The sequence below is a fragment of the Bombyx mandarina genome, chromosome 26 (genome assembly GCF_030267445.1).
Source record: "Bombyx mandarina strain Sakado chromosome 26, ASM3026744v2".
Lineage (NCBI taxonomy): Eukaryota > Metazoa > Arthropoda > Insecta > Lepidoptera > Bombycidae > Bombyx > Bombyx mandarina.
Window position 1 is genome coordinate 6194986 of NC_143232.1, and position 16604 is coordinate 6211589.

At 39.3% G+C, this 16604-nt stretch overlaps 1 protein-coding gene across 2 annotated transcripts in view; it reads right to left on the bottom strand.

Moving 5' to 3' along the window:
• The window catches only part of snu (ABC-type transporter snustorr), a 130498-nt gene that overhangs the window by 27454 nt on the left and 86440 nt on the right, over window positions 1-16604 (bottom strand). For both annotated transcript variants that reach the window (XM_028172390.2, XM_028172391.2), the window contains 3 exons: window positions 16286-16404; window positions 6335-6453; window positions 4603-4798 (listed from right to left, as the gene is read on the bottom strand). In XM_028172390.2, coding sequence (XP_028028191.2) covers window positions 4603-4798; window positions 6335-6453; window positions 16286-16404 — 434 coding nt within the window. The remainder of the gene's footprint in view (window positions 1-4602; window positions 4799-6334; window positions 6454-16285; window positions 16405-16604) is intronic.

Consider the following 16604-nt stretch of genomic DNA (forward strand, 5'->3'; position numbering starts at 1 on the left):
CAGGGTGGTGGTACCTACCCGTGCGGACTCACAAGAGGTCCTACCACCAGTAATTACGCAAATTATAATTTTGCGGGTTTTACTTTTCCTACACGATGTTATTCCTTCACCGTGGAAGTCAATCCTGAACATTTGTTAAGTACGTATTTCATTAGAAAAATTGGTACCCGCCTGCGGGATTCGAACACCGTTGCATCGCTAGGTACGAATGCACCGGACGTCTTATCCTTTAGGCTACGACAACTTCAAAATATGATGTATGTGTATGGATGTATGTCTGTTTGCCTTCTATGAGTAACCTAACCTAATCTGCTCGTTCGATTGTGATGTGACTTGGTACGGTCATGGTCGCCACTCCAGGGTAGGTCTTCCGCATAGTACAACCAAAGATCGCAAAATGGCGTGCGAGTAGTTTTAAAAAACCAATGTTTTTCATACAATTAGCGGTTATACAACAGAAATGGTCTCCTATTTAGCTTATTCGTCAACGATATTCCCCGGTCGCCGCCGACCCATTTAGCTTTATTCGCCGACGACACGACTGTTTACTATTCTAGTAGAAATAAGTCCCTAATCTCGAAGAAGCTTCAGAGCGCAGCCCTAGCCCTAGGACAGTGGTTCCGAAAATGGCGCATAGACATCAACCCAGCGAAAAGTACTGCGGTGCTATTTCAGAGAGGAAGCTCCACACGGATTTCCTCCCGGATTAGGAGGAGGAATCTCACACCCCCGATTACTCTCTTTAGACAACCCATACCCTGGGCCAGGAAGGTCAAGTACCTGGGCGTTACCCTGGATGCATCGATGACATTCCGCCCGCATATAAAATCAGTCCGTGACCGTGCCGCGTTTATTCTCGGTAGACTCTACCCCATGATCTGTAAGCGGAGTAAAATGTCCCTTCGGAACAAGGTGACACTTTACAAAACTTGCATAAGGCCCGTCATGACTTACGCGAGTGTGGTGTTCGCTCACGCGGCCCGCACACACATAGACACCCTCCAATCCCTACAATCCCGCTTTTGCAGGTTAGCTGTCGGGGCTCCGTGGCTCGTGAGGAACGTTGACCTACACGACGACCTGGGCCTCGAATCAATTCGGAAATACATGAAGTCAGCGTCGGAACGATACTTCGATAAGGCTATGCGTCATGATAATCGCCTTATCGTTGCCGCCGCTGACTACTCCCCGAATCCTGATCATGCAGGAGCCAGTCACCGTCGACGCCCTAGACACGTCCTTACGGATCCATCAGATCCAATAACCTTTGCATTAGATGCCTTCAGCTCTAATACTAGAGGCAGGCTTAGGGACCCCGGTAACCGTACTCGTCGAACTCGACAAAGAGGTCGACGTGCAACCTAAACCATGCATCAGTCCGCTGAGTTTCTCGCCGGATCTTCTCAGCGGGTCGCGATTCCGATCCGGTAGTAGATTCATTCGCGAAACAATTGCTCTTGAGTTGTTAGGTCTCCTTCGGAGGCGCTCGGGCAGTTGTTAGCAAATCCCACCCCTTTTGGCTGAGCCTTTGCTCGCCCACCTGTCCTGGTGAAACTGGAAAGGCCTTCGGGCCACCAGTAAACTTTCAATCATAAAAAAAAAAAAAAAAAAAAAACAGAAATGGTTTCGCTAGCAGATAAAAATGTAGTTAACTAATATCTATATATTAATACGTGAAGCAAAAACTTTGCATCCCTTTTTACGAAAATTGCGCGGACGGAGGAGTATGAAATTTTCCACACTTATAGAGAATATAGAGAAGAAGAGCACAATGCTAATTTTTTTTTTAAATAATGTATAAAAGATACATTAAATCAACAAAGAAAACATAACACACACTACCATGTATTTGACACACACACATATACTCTTTGTTTATTGTCAAACTTTTGTTATTGCTTAAAATCTGTAGTCAATTTGAGAATAGGTTAGTATTGTTTATCTTTAATATTGCGAGTATTTGTCTATAGTGTAGTCTTGGCGAAATCTGTAACAATAGGACCATAATAATGTTGAAACTTATACCTAATTTCAATTAATTATAGTCGAATTTCGACTACTGCGGGACCACTAGTTAAAGACAAACATACAAACACGTTACTTAAGTAGTATGTTTCAATAAATGATATGTTAATTATGACAATAAAACTCTGAGAACGGTTCGTCGAACAACAATTATTATTCTCGTGATCCACTTCAGAAAACTAAATGCCACACCTTTCACATCCTTATTTTTTTAAACGTTGCGACGCGACCGAAAAAAAAGATTATCGTATTTCATGAAATGCTTTAGTTTCCTCATTAAAATCTGCGTAAAGAAGTTTTATTTCGAAATAGTAGGTTCTGTCAATAAATACTCGTAAATATCTTGAATTTCATAGCACAGTTATCGACTAATTCTGAAACTTGGTGGTAGGACGTGAGTTCGCATGGATAGGTACCACCACCCTGTCTATCTCTGCTGTGAAGCAGTAATGCGTTTCGGTTTGAAGGGTGGGACGGCAGTTGTACTGTAAAAACGGAGACCTAAGAATTCAAGGCGACATTTACGTTGTTGATGTCTATGGGCTCCGGCAACCACTTAACACAAGGTGAGCCGTGATCTCATCCACCCATTTAAGCAATAAAAAAAATGTTACTACGATACCAGCGTCCATCAAACTCATTGTTCGCAAAAGTCAGACAACTTTTTCCTGACTACAAAAAAAACGTTCCAAGAACCACCTTGGGGATCACCATGTCCACCAGAATATTAAGGGATCGGGTTCCATAATGCTTACAAATAACAAAGCTAACAAAACTGATAGCCAAATTTAGCAAAAAATTTAAAAACTAATGATTTAAAAAAAAACCATAGCATATTAAAAAAAAAAAACCGAGCTCAGATGAATTCGTGTGACCAATTTGTATTTACATTGTTTTTAAATAATGTTCGACTTGTAGTTTATTTCACGGCTGTTTTGTTCTGTAAGCACGCGTGGAGAGCTAAATCCTTTTGTCTAGAAAATTGGGGACATCGATCTAGATCTGGGCGTTGCATCGTCTAACTAACTTTAGAAGTAGGGAAATAGGATTAGACTATTGTTTCCCCATCGCTGCGACCGAGTTAATTTTTTATTTTTTTTATTGCATATATGGGTGAACAAGCTCACAGCCCACCTGGTTGGTGTTAGTGGTTACCGGAGCCCATAGACATCTACAACGCCACCCATCTCGAGAGTTGAGTTCTAAGATGAGGTCTCAAGTTTTCTTTTAGGCTACGATAACTTCAAAATGACACTTAGCTGAAGTTATTTTAAAAGTCGTCGTGGCCTAAAGGATAAGACGTCCGGTGCATTCGTATATAGCGATGCAACGGTGTTCGAATCCCGCAGGCGGGTACCAATTTTTCTAATGAAATACGTACTCAACAAATGTTCACCATTGACTTCCACGGTGAAGGAATAACATCGTGCAATAAAAATAAAAACCCGCAAAATTATAATTTGCGTAATTACTGGTGGTAGGACCTCTTGTGAGTCCGCACGGGTAGGTACCACCGCCCTGTCTATTTCTGCCGTGAAGCAGTAATGCGTTTCGGTTTGAAGGGTGGGGCAGCCTTGTAACTATACTGAGACCTTACAACTTATATCTCAAGGTGGGTGGCGCATTTACGTTGTAGATGTCTATGGGCTCCAGTAACCACTTAACACCAGGTGGGCTGTGAGCTCGTCCACACATCTAAGCAATAAAAAAAATAAAAAAAAAGTTATGTATTTCTGTCGGTTCCTTCATAGTTCCTTAACTAGTTTTTAATTGCTCCAGATTAGCGCGTTCTTGACGCATCTATTCCTAATGTTTTTACAGAAGCACAAAAACCTAAACTGATATAATCAATCAGTCAGGGTTCAGATTATCCAGTCAAGAGGCAAACCCAGTATAAACAATGTTAATATGATGATAAAACTGCACAATATATGTACAAACACCGCCTTAGAACGAACAAGAAAAGGGGTATATTTGTATGATCTTAATTTTATAAACATGGTGCTTGCTACCGCCTTGAAATATGTAGAACTGAATGAAATTCTAAATCGTGGAAAGAGCCCGTGAAACAAAACTATTTCAATACTGGTGGCACCGAACACGTCAAGGACAGATTTCGTGTATCGCACTGTCACAGTCCTTTACCAATGTTTCTTTTTTTTCGATTTTAAAATTAGATATGGGCCCGTAGAAGCTTGTAGGAACCAAAAATGTCATTTTTGTGTCAAAAATAATTTTGACAAAAATGTTGATTTCTCAAAAATCATTTTTTTTTTTTAAAAAGGGGAGTAGTGATGTAGGGACCAAAAATGTCCCCATAGCAACTAACAATTATATGTATGTGTTAGCGGTAATTATATTGCAATGATGATACGTCAGTCTCGGGATTGTCGGGCTGTCGATAGCACGTTAGGTTGTAATCCCAATATACGTTAGTCACTTAACTGAGCACGTGTCTTGTTAATCCTTGCTCGATATAGAGATTCAAGCTTATAAACAGACAACCAGTAGATAAATATATGTAAGTTAAAAACATAAAAAAAAAACATTTAAAATGAGTACTTTAAAAGTCCCAACCTCAAGTTCTTGACCATTCGGTTCTCGCTGGGCAGGTCCAGAAAGTCTAGCAGGAACCGAAGACGATCCACGATCTCCTTCGTCTCCATGCCGAAGATCCAGCCGAAATACATCATGGTCTCCTTGATGGTGAACTCTCCGTACAGAGCTATCTCCTGAGGCATGTAGCCGACGCGTTTCCCGGGGACACCAGACCCTGAGAGGACGAGGAGATGTTTATTAGCATGTTTTCAGCAGACCAGCCTATGCCTGATTTGTGTTCAACTGGTACTAGTGCCTAGGTTTTTTTTTATTGCTTAGATGGATGGACGAGATCACAGCCCACCTGGTGTCAAGTAGTTACTGGAGCCCATAGACATCTACAACATAAAAGCGCCACCCACCTTGAGATATAAGTTCTAAGATCTCAGTATACTTAAAAATGGCTGCCCTACCCTTCACACCGAAACGCATTACTGCTTCACAGCAGAAATAGGCAGGGCAGTGGTACCTACCCGTGCGGACTCACAAGAGGTCCTACCACCAGTTTGTTTCAGCAGACCAGCCTCTGCCTGATTTAAGTTAAACTGGAACTAGTGCTTAGGAACATTACCAAGTATATATTGCACCTTGAAACAGCTAATGGAAACCTAAGCTGTATTAAAATAACGACTTTGCAACAGGAGCAACTAGAAGGGTATGCCTTTGCGGCCTGAAAATTCGTGCAATAGGTAAACACAGATTCAGAAATTGTAGATGGTATTTGGGAGTTCCGGCCCAGAGGTGCAAGCAGTACTCCACGCGAGGCCGGACTTGAGCTTTATAAAGCAAAAGTCTTTGTCCAGGCGTGAAGTACCGCTTCGCTCTGTTGAGGACTCTCAGCATTTTGGACGCCAACTTGGCTTTGCCTTCCAAATGACTCCAAAATTGGACATCGCTCGAAATGTCGACGCCAAGTATCCCAATACTCGTGAAAGGTTGCAGGGATGCTCTTTGGAATTGCGGTACCATAACAAAGGGGTCCTTCTTAGCTTTTACGGTACCTACTGTCTTGTCTATTTTTACCGCGAAATAGTCAGTCGGTTTGAAGCTCACGCGGACCTATACCACAGGAAGCTCACGCGGACCTATACCACAGAATTGAGACCACAGAATCGTCGTGGCCTAAAGGATAAGACGTCCGGTGCTTTCGTGTTGAGCGATGCACCGGTGTTCGAACCCAAGGCGGGTACCAATTTTTCTAATGAAATACGTACTCAACAAATGTTCACGATTGACTTCCCCGGTGAAGAAATAACATCGTGTAATAAAAATCAAACCCGCAAAATTATAATTTGCGTAATTACTGGTGGTAGGACCTCTCGCGAGTCCGCACAGGTAGGTACCATCACCCTGCCTATTTCTGCCGTAAAGCAGTAATGTGTTTCGGTTTGAAGGGAGGGGTAGCCGTTGTAACTATACTAAGACCTTAGAACTTATATCTCAAGGTGGGTGGCGCATTTACATTGAAAATGTATATGAGAAAATGTATATCCAGTAACCACTTAACACAAGCTGGGCTGTGAGCTCGTCCACCCATCTAAGCAATAAATAAAAAAACCTACTGTTTTGCCTATTTTTACCGCGAAATTGTGTCAGCTTGAAACTCACGCGGACCTATAGGTTCATACCAGCAGGAGTTCGAAGACTATTCCATGGTATATATGGTAGCGATAGCAAGTGGTAGTTTTTACGATCATGATGAATTTTCCACCTTTTGTTCCAGGCTTCCCTCCGAGCACCCATATCTCGCCGCTGTTTAATTTCCGTCTGCCCACGATGCAAGACAGAAGCGTGGTCTTCCCACAGCCCGACGCACCAAGTAGACCGTATCTGAAACAAGAATTAACATAAAATTTAAATTGGTCAATGATTTGAGTATACTTTATAAAAAAATGTTCATTTTGCCGAAAAACTTAGTATTTGTAAAGAAATATGTAGCTTCTATAAGTGTACCAAGGCCGCATTATGCTTTTTCACCTTGAAAGGCAAACGAGTACACGGTCCTCGTGATGGTAAATGGTAATTGTGGTTCATGGACACTATAACAATAATTAGGAACAACTCACACACAGTCATCCGACCCCAATTTAGGATTCCCTGTGTTATAGGAATCAGAGGCTGATAAACATACTTATATAAGTTTAAATATATTCTTATATAGATTTAAAAAAAACACCTAGACAAAGAGCAAACATACCTATTCATCACACAATGTTTGCTCACTGTGGGAATCGAACCTATGACCCCCGGCGCAACAATCAGCGTTAATTACTGCACCACCGGGTCAATCATTGTTAGCAATGTTAGAAATCACGCTACTGCCTATCGCAGAGGACGCTGGGACGAGGAATATAAAAGTTGCACACATTTAATAACACGATTAGCGCGCCACCTGTCTTACGTTAATGGTACTATAAATTATCAACCTTCAACATTCCACGCCTCCAAGCTAGCATATCGTCGTTGTCAAACCAAAATCTGCTATGTGCACTTTTTGAGATATTTACTTTTTGACCTTTTCGTATAGTTCACAGCCCTATCTACCGTATAAAAAAAACTGTTAAGTGTCTATAGCTTTAATATTTATCTATAGCTTTCATTTGATATAGTTCTTAAAAATTCACCTTCATATAAAATATTATACGACCATGTTTTTACTCGTTAATTCAAAATAAAGTTTTTGCACATAGCAGATTTTGATTTGGCAGCGACGATATACAGACGCACGAATAACAAATTTTTCTAAAATCATTGACTACAGACTTCGTCACTCTTTAAATGTGCAATAAAAGTTACAAACTAATCTACAAAAAAACGCGCAAACGAACGAACAAACAAAGCTATTTATATATACGGAATCATTTTAATTCGCACCGCGTATATATGGTGTGATTTTACGAGGCCGCCCACAAAAAACCTACTTTTTTATTTTTATTGCTTAGACGGGTAGACGAGCTCACAGCTCATCTGGTGTTAAGTGGTTACTGGAGCCCATAGACATCTACAACGCAAATGCGCCACCCACCTTGAGATATAAGTTCTAAGATCTCAGTATAGCTACATATATTTTATTTGGTATTTTCTTCGGTTTCCGCGAGTCATCATACAACTACATTACAACTATTTTTATTTGTTTCATTTTGTAATGCTCTGCACAGCCGAGTCAGTTGTTTAAACAATCTGACAAAACCCAAGCTGAAGAAAACAAGTGAATATGCAATTTCGAAAAGGGCACATCTCTGAAAATGTAAAATGTTCAGGAAATGAAAAAATACTGATTATTTTCTAAAGCAGTGTAAAATTTAAAATATTAACTTTTGAAATATATTTTAGTGTTAATTAGCAATTGAAAATTACTGGAATTATTATAAAATGGGTGTAGGTAAGCCTCAAAACTACATGTATATGAAAAAACGTATTCGACAATATATGCGACATGTGCCCTTTTCGAAATTGCATATTCAATTAAATTTTACGTTCGGTGTTCGAGGTCTTTCGAATTAAAAAATATCACAATTTTAATAGAGAAGGTGTATAGTGCTTATCAAACGCCTGGGACCATCTTGTAACGGAAATGAAGAGCCAAACCAAACAAACTGTCAAATATAGGTCTTTCATCGTCGTGGCCTAAAGGATAAGACGTCCGGTGCATTCGTGTGTAGCGATGCACCGGTGTTCGAATCCCGCAGGCGAGTACCAATTTACCTAATGAAATACGTACTTAACAAATGTTCACAGTTGACTTTCATGCTGAAGGAATAACATCGTGTAATGAAAATCAAACCCACAAAACTATAATTTTCGTAATTAATGGTGGTAGGACCTCTTGTGAGTCCGCACGGGCAGGTACCACCCTGCTTCTTTCTGCCGTGAAGCAGTAATGCGTTTCGGTTTGAAGGGCGGGGCAGCCGTTGTAAATATACTGAGACTTTAGAACTCATATCTCAAGGTGGGTAGAGGCATTTACGTTGTAGATGTCTATGGGCTCCAGTAACCACTTAATAGCAGTGAGCTGTGAGCACGCCATATTAGCAATAAAAAAAATAAAAAAACCTGTGAACAAAAAGCTACGGAGGGTGAATGATTAAAAAAACAAGTACCATAATTACTACTACACTTCACATCAATCCAGCACACTTCTGTTTAAAGCTGCTATGTTGATATCATTTCCATTTTCTAGACTAGCCCTATTTCCAACAATAACTTGCTTTTTACAGGAGGACACTTTTTAACTTGCCCCAATACAAAATGGTCCTCCATACAAAAAACATAATGCATTTTTTCTTAAATTAATGCACGGTAGTCTAACCCCCGTGCGTCTTTTTATAAAACTACTACAATATTCATGTGTCGACGAATAACACTTTAGTTGCCCGAAACCTCGAAAGATACATAAAAAAACTCACAAAAATTCACATGTTTTTACCGAGAATAAATAACTATAGAACAACTTCATAATAGTTCCACTACAATAACGTATTAAATCCAATTTATTTAAACTTCAATTGTAAATCTTATCTTGTTTGAAGTAAGGTCGTAGCGATCGACGTTAAATAGAAGGTGGATTTGCGTAATCGTATCGTCCTCGTATTGTTGCAGTAAGCGCGCAGCGGACCGTCACATTCATAGCTGGGTTTTCTTTTTAATCATTCGCGAAGGTGTCTTAATATATGTCGTCCGTGATTCACCACGAAAGCAATCCGACCAATGTAATATGCGCCATTGCTAAAACGTCCTATGTATTTGTATTGTTACGCCGGTAAGAGTAACGTCATCTATCGCCGAATAGTCGAACGAGTATCGAAGGACCTAGTAGCACCTAGAACGATCGAGAAGTACAACACCATCTATTGTCAGATAGTGGAAACTACTACTAGAGATGTGTGGAATATTCTCGATAATTCTAGGGATGAGGTATCGGCTATAAAAGCGTTGCAGAGATGGCACGCAGTCAGTCAGTAATCGGAACTAATCGAAGCGAAACAGCGAACAGATCACCTAAAGTGTTGAGTTGAGTTGAGTGTTTTAAGTGTTCTAAGTGTTGAATACAGTTTTTTAAGTTTTACCTCGGTGGAATTTTATTTATCCCGAACCCCAGTACAGTACTAAGTGATGCGACTACCCCATGTGGGGTCGGGGCAGCATGTCCTTCTTTTCCATTCAGGTTTATCATACATCATCTCTGCACTCACACACTCTTCCCTCGCATATCCTCTTTAACCTAATCCATTCAAGTATTTTTAGAACGGCTTGCTAAAACCAAGCCGAATGTACAGTACAAATAATATGTTCATTTTGCGTCGAACGAAAGAACGGGTCGTTGTACCCCCTGACAGGGGCACGGGACGAACCCCACTGCCCAGGGATGAACTCCCTGCCACTCAGGGCAGGGAGTTCAAAATTCCTAGAATGGGAAAGTTCCATGCTAAAGGCTGATCCATCCTGCTGCAAGAAAGTCGCTATACGTATTGGAACTTCGCACCACACCCTAAATTACTGCCGACATCCAATTCAAAGGCTTTTTATTGTGATGGATATAAATCTGTCGGGTTTCGTCGGAATTATTGGGGATTATGAGAGGGATTTTTTTTTATTTATTGCTTAGATGGGTGGACGAGCTCACAGCCCACCTGGTGTTAAGTGGTTACTGAAGCCCAGAGACATCTACAACGTAAATGCGCCACCCACCTTGAGACATAAGTTCTAAGGTCTCAGTACAGTTACAACGGCTACCCCGCCGAAACGCATTACTGCTTCATGGCAGAAAATAGGCAGGGTGGTGGTACCTACCGGCGCGGACTCACAAGAGGTCCTACCACCAGTAATAGCACCAGGTGTGCATGGACCTACAAACTACACCACCGAATGTTAAATTATTGTTTCTCGTAGAGGTCTCGGTACTAAGAGGAAGCTGCTGCAAATTCTCCAACAATCCTGGCTTCTAATCTAGACCAACACATAGTCATAATTTTTCTTTTCCCCTTTCAACTGTCCTCGACATCAACTGTATTGATGGCTCCCATGTCCATCCACGCTAGTTTAAAAGTACATACATCATTCCAATGCCCCTTATAAATAAAAGCCTTTGTCCTGTTGTAACACAGTCACTAATCTGGCACTATGCCAACTCCCCACAAAAGGTTAAAGAACTTATATTTCTATGCAATTAATGACACGTCGCTTTTGTGTGCGAAATTATTAATAATTGTGTGAAATTCTCTTTGTCTTTGTTTAATGTGACGATGTCTTTGAAACTACACAAATATATTCACAAAGAAGAATAAACTCGTTAGGTTTGACGTAACTTTGAGAGCCATCGTCCGTGAATGACTTCAAAAATTACATGGGAGGGTGAAAGGGCATTTAGATTAAGCGACATTTTTGCAACTTTACAGCAGAGCCATTGAAAGTTTAACATTTTGAAAAAATATTAACAAAAAAACTTCTTCAGCTTAAATGGAGAAAATTTGAAGTTCAATTAAAAACATCGAACTGTTGATGCTAATCTTTATCTTCTTCTTCTATATAACTAGTCAGGTCATAAGTATTGTCACACAGTAAAAACTTTTCTTTTAGAATGCTAGCCACAAAAAAGTTTATTGAATTCGAATTTCGAATTGTTCATGAAAATAAAAAATGTATACTTTTAGAATTTTACTCATTTTTAAATATGGAGTGGACGCTTAAAGAAGACCGTGTTGCAGTTATTGCGTTGCATCGTTGCGGTTACGCGCCAATTCAAATTTTTAACATACTGAAAAATTTGAATATAACCAAAAGATTCGTTTATCGTACCATCAAACGATACAATGAAGACTCTAGTGTAGATGACAGGTCAAGAAGTGGTCGCCCTCGGTCTGTTAGGACTCCAGCAGTGATAAAAGCTGTGAAGGCGCGAATTCAAAGAAATCCCAAACGTAAGCAGAAACTGTTGGCCCTTCAGATGGGGTTAAGCAGAACCACGGTGAAAAGGGTGTTAAATGAAGACTTAGGGCTTCGGGCATATCGAAGAAAAACAGGACATCGTTTGAATGCTCGTCTAATGGACTTGAGACTGAAGAGATGCCGCGCTTTGTTGAAGCAGTACGCGGGAAAAATATATCGGGAAACTATTTTTACGGATGAAAAAATTTTTACCGTAGAAGAGAGCTACAACAAACAAAATGATAAGGTGTACGCACACAGTAGTGAAGAAGCGAGCAACCGTATTCCACGTGTCCAACGAGGTCATTTTCCATCCTCGCTCATGGTATGGTTGGGAGTTTCTTATTGGGGCTTAACAGAGGTACATTTTTGTGAGAAAGGTGTAAAAACGAATGCAGTTGTGTATCAAAATACAGTCCTGACGAACCTTGTGGAACCTGTTTTTCATACCATGTTCAATAACAGGCACTGGGTATTCCAACAAGATTCGGCGCCAGCTCATAGAGCGAAGAGCACACAAGACTGGCTGGCGGCGCGTGAAATCGACTTCATCCGGCACGAAGACTGGCCCTCCTCCAGTCCGGATTTGAATCCGTTAGATTACAAGATATGGCAACACTTAGAGGAAAAGGCGTGCTCAAAGCCTCATCCCAATTTGGAGTCACTCAAGACATCCTTGATTAAGGCAGCCGCCAATATTGACATGGACCTCGTTCGTGCTGCGATAGACGACTGGCCGCGCAGATTAAAGGCCTGTATTCAAAATCACGGAGGTCATTTTGAATAAACTTTAGTGTCATAAGAATCTATGTTTTGTTAAGTTCATTTTGGTATATGAATGGTTACATAATGAATAAACTTGTTTCAATTATTTTACATTAAACATGTGACAGAATTTATGACCTGACTAGGTACTTAGTCTGGCCATAAATACTGTTACAATTAAAAATAAACAAAATATTACATTTGAATTTGGAATCTGTCATTTTTATATGATTGCTCACTGAGTTTTCTCATTTTGGCGCCAATACATTTTATAATATTTTGCGATATTGGAGTGGGGTGATAAAGAGAACCGAACCGCTGTGATTGCATTACACAAAGTAGGTATGGAGTCAAATGCAATTTTTAAAACTCTCCATACGCTTGGTATTAGTAAAATTTTTGTGTACGGGGCTATTAGTAGGTGCAATGAGACCTTCTCTGTTTGTGACAGAAACAGATCTGGCCATCCACGTAGTGTTCGTACGAAAAAGGTGATCAAAGCAGTAAGGGAAAGAATTCGAAGAAATCCTGTCCGAAAGCAAAATATTTTATCTCGGGAGATGAAGATAGCACCTAGAACCATGTCGCGTATTTTAAAAGATGACTTAGGACTTGCAGCCTGTAAGAGACGTACTGGTCATTTCTTAACTGATAATTTAAAAGAGAATAGGGTGGTAAAATCGAAACAACTACTGAAGCGGTACGCAAAGGGAGGTCATAGAAAATTTTTGTTTACGGATGAGAAAATTTTTACAATTGAGCAACATTTTAACAAACAAAATGACCGTATTTATGCTCAAACTCTAAGGAAGCTTCCCAATTAGTCGACAGAGTGCAACGTGGGCTCTATCCGACTTCAGTGATGGTTTGGTGGGGTATTAGCTATGAAGGAGTGACTGAGCCATACTTTTGTGAAAAAGGTATCAAAACATCGGCACAAGTGTATCAAGATACCATTCTTGAGAAGGTAGTGAAGCCCCTTAACAACAACATGTTCAATAATCAAGAATGATCCTTCCAGCAAGACTAGGCGCCAGGTCATAAATCTCGGTCTACGCAGTCTTGGTTGGAAACGAACGTTTCGGACTTCATCAGAGCTGAAGACTGGCCGTCGTCTAGTCCCGATCTTAATCCGCTGGATTATGATTTATGGTCAGTTTTAGAGAGTACGGCTTGCTCTAAACGCCATGATAATTTGGAGTCCCTAAAATAATCCGTACGATTGGCAGTGAAAAATTTTCCCATTGAAAGAGTGCGTGCTTCTATTGATAACTGGCCTCAACGTTTAAAAGACTGTATTGCAGCCAATGGAGACCACTTCGAATAAGCTTTTTATACTTTAAATTGTTTAATTTATTTATTTATTTATTTATTTAATACAAGGAGAACCAACAGCCAACTAACAAAGTATAATAATATAACAAATAATAGAAACAAAAAGCCAATTAAAGGTTCTCACCAATATAAACAAATTAAAAACACTAGAGAAACAAAACCATAGAAACAAAAGAAAATTAAAGACAATCAGCAAGCAAGAAACAACATAAGGAACCAGACTAATTTAAATGTACACTTATGTATAAATGTCACAAATTAATAAAAACTGTTGTGCTACACATCACCGGCACATGGCCCCGCACCCTCTGCCCCCTCATCGCTTACGAAAAATCGGGCACTAAGCTGACGTCTTAGTCCTATGATAGAGGAATAAAATGGGTCTAAATCTAAGAACCTGCCAAGTCTGTTGAGGTCACCACCAACACGTAAAAAGAATGAGTTTTGCCTATAGTTAGTGGAAGCTAGTGGCAAAGAAATTAGATTTCGATGCCTTAAAGATATTCTCTGTGCATTGAAGTCAACTTTGGATAAGAGCTCCGGGCAATCCACCAAACCTTTAACAATCTTTAAATAATATATAATGTCGGAAACCTCACGCCGCAAGTAAAGAGGAAGTAGATGATGTTTTTTACAAAGGTTAGCATAATTATTAGAGTTATAGGCAATATTTAATTTAAAACAAAGGTACTTTATAAAGGAGACTGAAACGATTACATACATTTTTGGGCCCGAATGTAACGTGATGAAACTAATATGAATTAATGGATTCAGATTTATCAGTACCTTGCTGGAAATTATAAAAGTTTTCTCAATCTGAGAGCCGAGTTAATAAAGATTTAGTAAAAGTTAGGTTATGTTACAATCTCTTTAAAAGAGCTGAATAATAACTTATTTAAGCATAAGTAAATGTTTATTATATCCATTGGATAATCCTTTAAATGTCATATTGAATGAATATCAATGATATATATCAGGTATGGAATATGGAATTGCTATCCCACAATTCACACAGCGATCCATAATTTCAACAGTATCCAATGCAACAATTTCAAGTCAAACGTGTGAGCGATCTTCGGTGTCCAGTGTAGAAGCAATTGTCGTACAAGGCTGGCAGAGTTGGAATCCGTAATAATAAAGCAGTGATCGTTGAAAATATAAAAACAGCCCGATAGATACACACTCAAAATGCGTCGAAGATACAAAACGAGTAGAGCAGAAAAAACCAACAAGCGCCAAAAAATAATTGTATAATCTATGAACAAACGTCATGTCAGCTTACTGTCAAAGCTGTCATCAAAAATACAATCAATTTTAATCGATTTGAAATCGATAATCATATTACTTTGTTAAGTAATAATAGACTTTTTCTTCATTTATGTATATAATCGCAATTAAATCTGGCGTATACCGCACTAGTATACAACAAGTATAAATCGCTCATTTAATTACTTTGCATTAATTACCTAGTGCAATGTTTTTCTTTTTATAATCCTGTAATCGATTAATTAAAGCGATCACACCGCTAAACCGACAAAAACTAACTTTCTCATTTTTCTCCGGTCCCAGAAAAAGGATTGAGGTGATTTTTTATATTCTTATATAAAAAAATATGACAAATTTTTTAGACTACATTCCAAGTTATTACATTTTTGGCCCACGATTTTCCGTCTCCTTTACGCTGAATCCTTTCAATTCGTTCTATATAGATATTATATCGAGGATTCCAAACTTGTGAAGCGTAATATTTATGTAATGTTTAATATTTATGTATTAAGCTAACACGCTGTAAAAGTAATAAATTTTATTTGCAATAGAATTTTTTTTTCCTCTGTAACAGTATTTATGGCCAGACTAAGTATGTATATAAAAATGAATTACTGTTCGTTAGTCTCGCTAAAACTCGAGAATGGCTGGACCGATTTGACTAATTTTGGTCTTGAATTATTTGTGCAAGTCCAGAGAAGGTTTAAAAGGTAGGTAATATGAAAATGCTCGGAATTAAATAAAAATAACCATTTTGTTTTTTCTTTGATATGTCCTCCGTCGGACGGATTCCTTTTGTTTGTTTGAAGTTTATTTTATACAAAAGTTTAGGTATTTTATTTATCGATTGAGGCACTAGGAAGTCTGCCGGGTCAGCTAGTCTATTTGATAAGTAATAACAACCCAGAGTTGATGTCTAATAGCTCTTCTTCTTCTTCAGTCTCTGTTCTCGTTATCCGGGGTCGGGTCTTCTCACTCTACGGCGCCAGGCCGATCTGTCCTAGGTTGTCGGTTTTGGCAATTGGGCTTTCTTAAGGTCTTTTTTGATGTTTGACCACCAGGTCGATGGCGGGTGGCCTCTATCTTTCTTTTGTTCTGTTAAACAAATTTTTATCCGAAATCCAGGATGCTGACGTATTTGCCGATAGTTGGGGAAAACTTTTTTCCAAAATAATGTTATTTTTAGCATAATAAATAGTACTTAATGATTTTAATAATGTTTTTTGTGTTAACGAGTCAGGCGTTTTGGTGCAAACTGTAAGCCTGACTTTGTATTGAATGGAATAAATATAAATAAATAAAAGTTTATGTCTAATAGCTAAGAATGATATTTGGATCAAGAGGAAGTTTGATTATACATATTTGTACTTACATGGTGCCTTTAGCGACGGTCATGTTGAGGTTGCTGAGGACGTGGTTGGGCCGTTTGTTAGACCCGTAATGTTTGAAGGCGTGCCGCACGCAGACTGCTTGCTGTCTCTTTTGCCATATCTGTCCAAAAATACGATATTATATCATTGATGTTTTTGATGTAAAAAAAACGTGTCTTCTATAGCGTATCGAGAGCCCCGAAACTGAAGTCTCAGAAGCATAGGAATAGCAGTTATCTAAGCTGGAAATTATCTCCAGTACCAAAACATTCTTTTTTATTGCTTAGATCGATGGACGAGCTCACAGCCCACCTGGTGTTA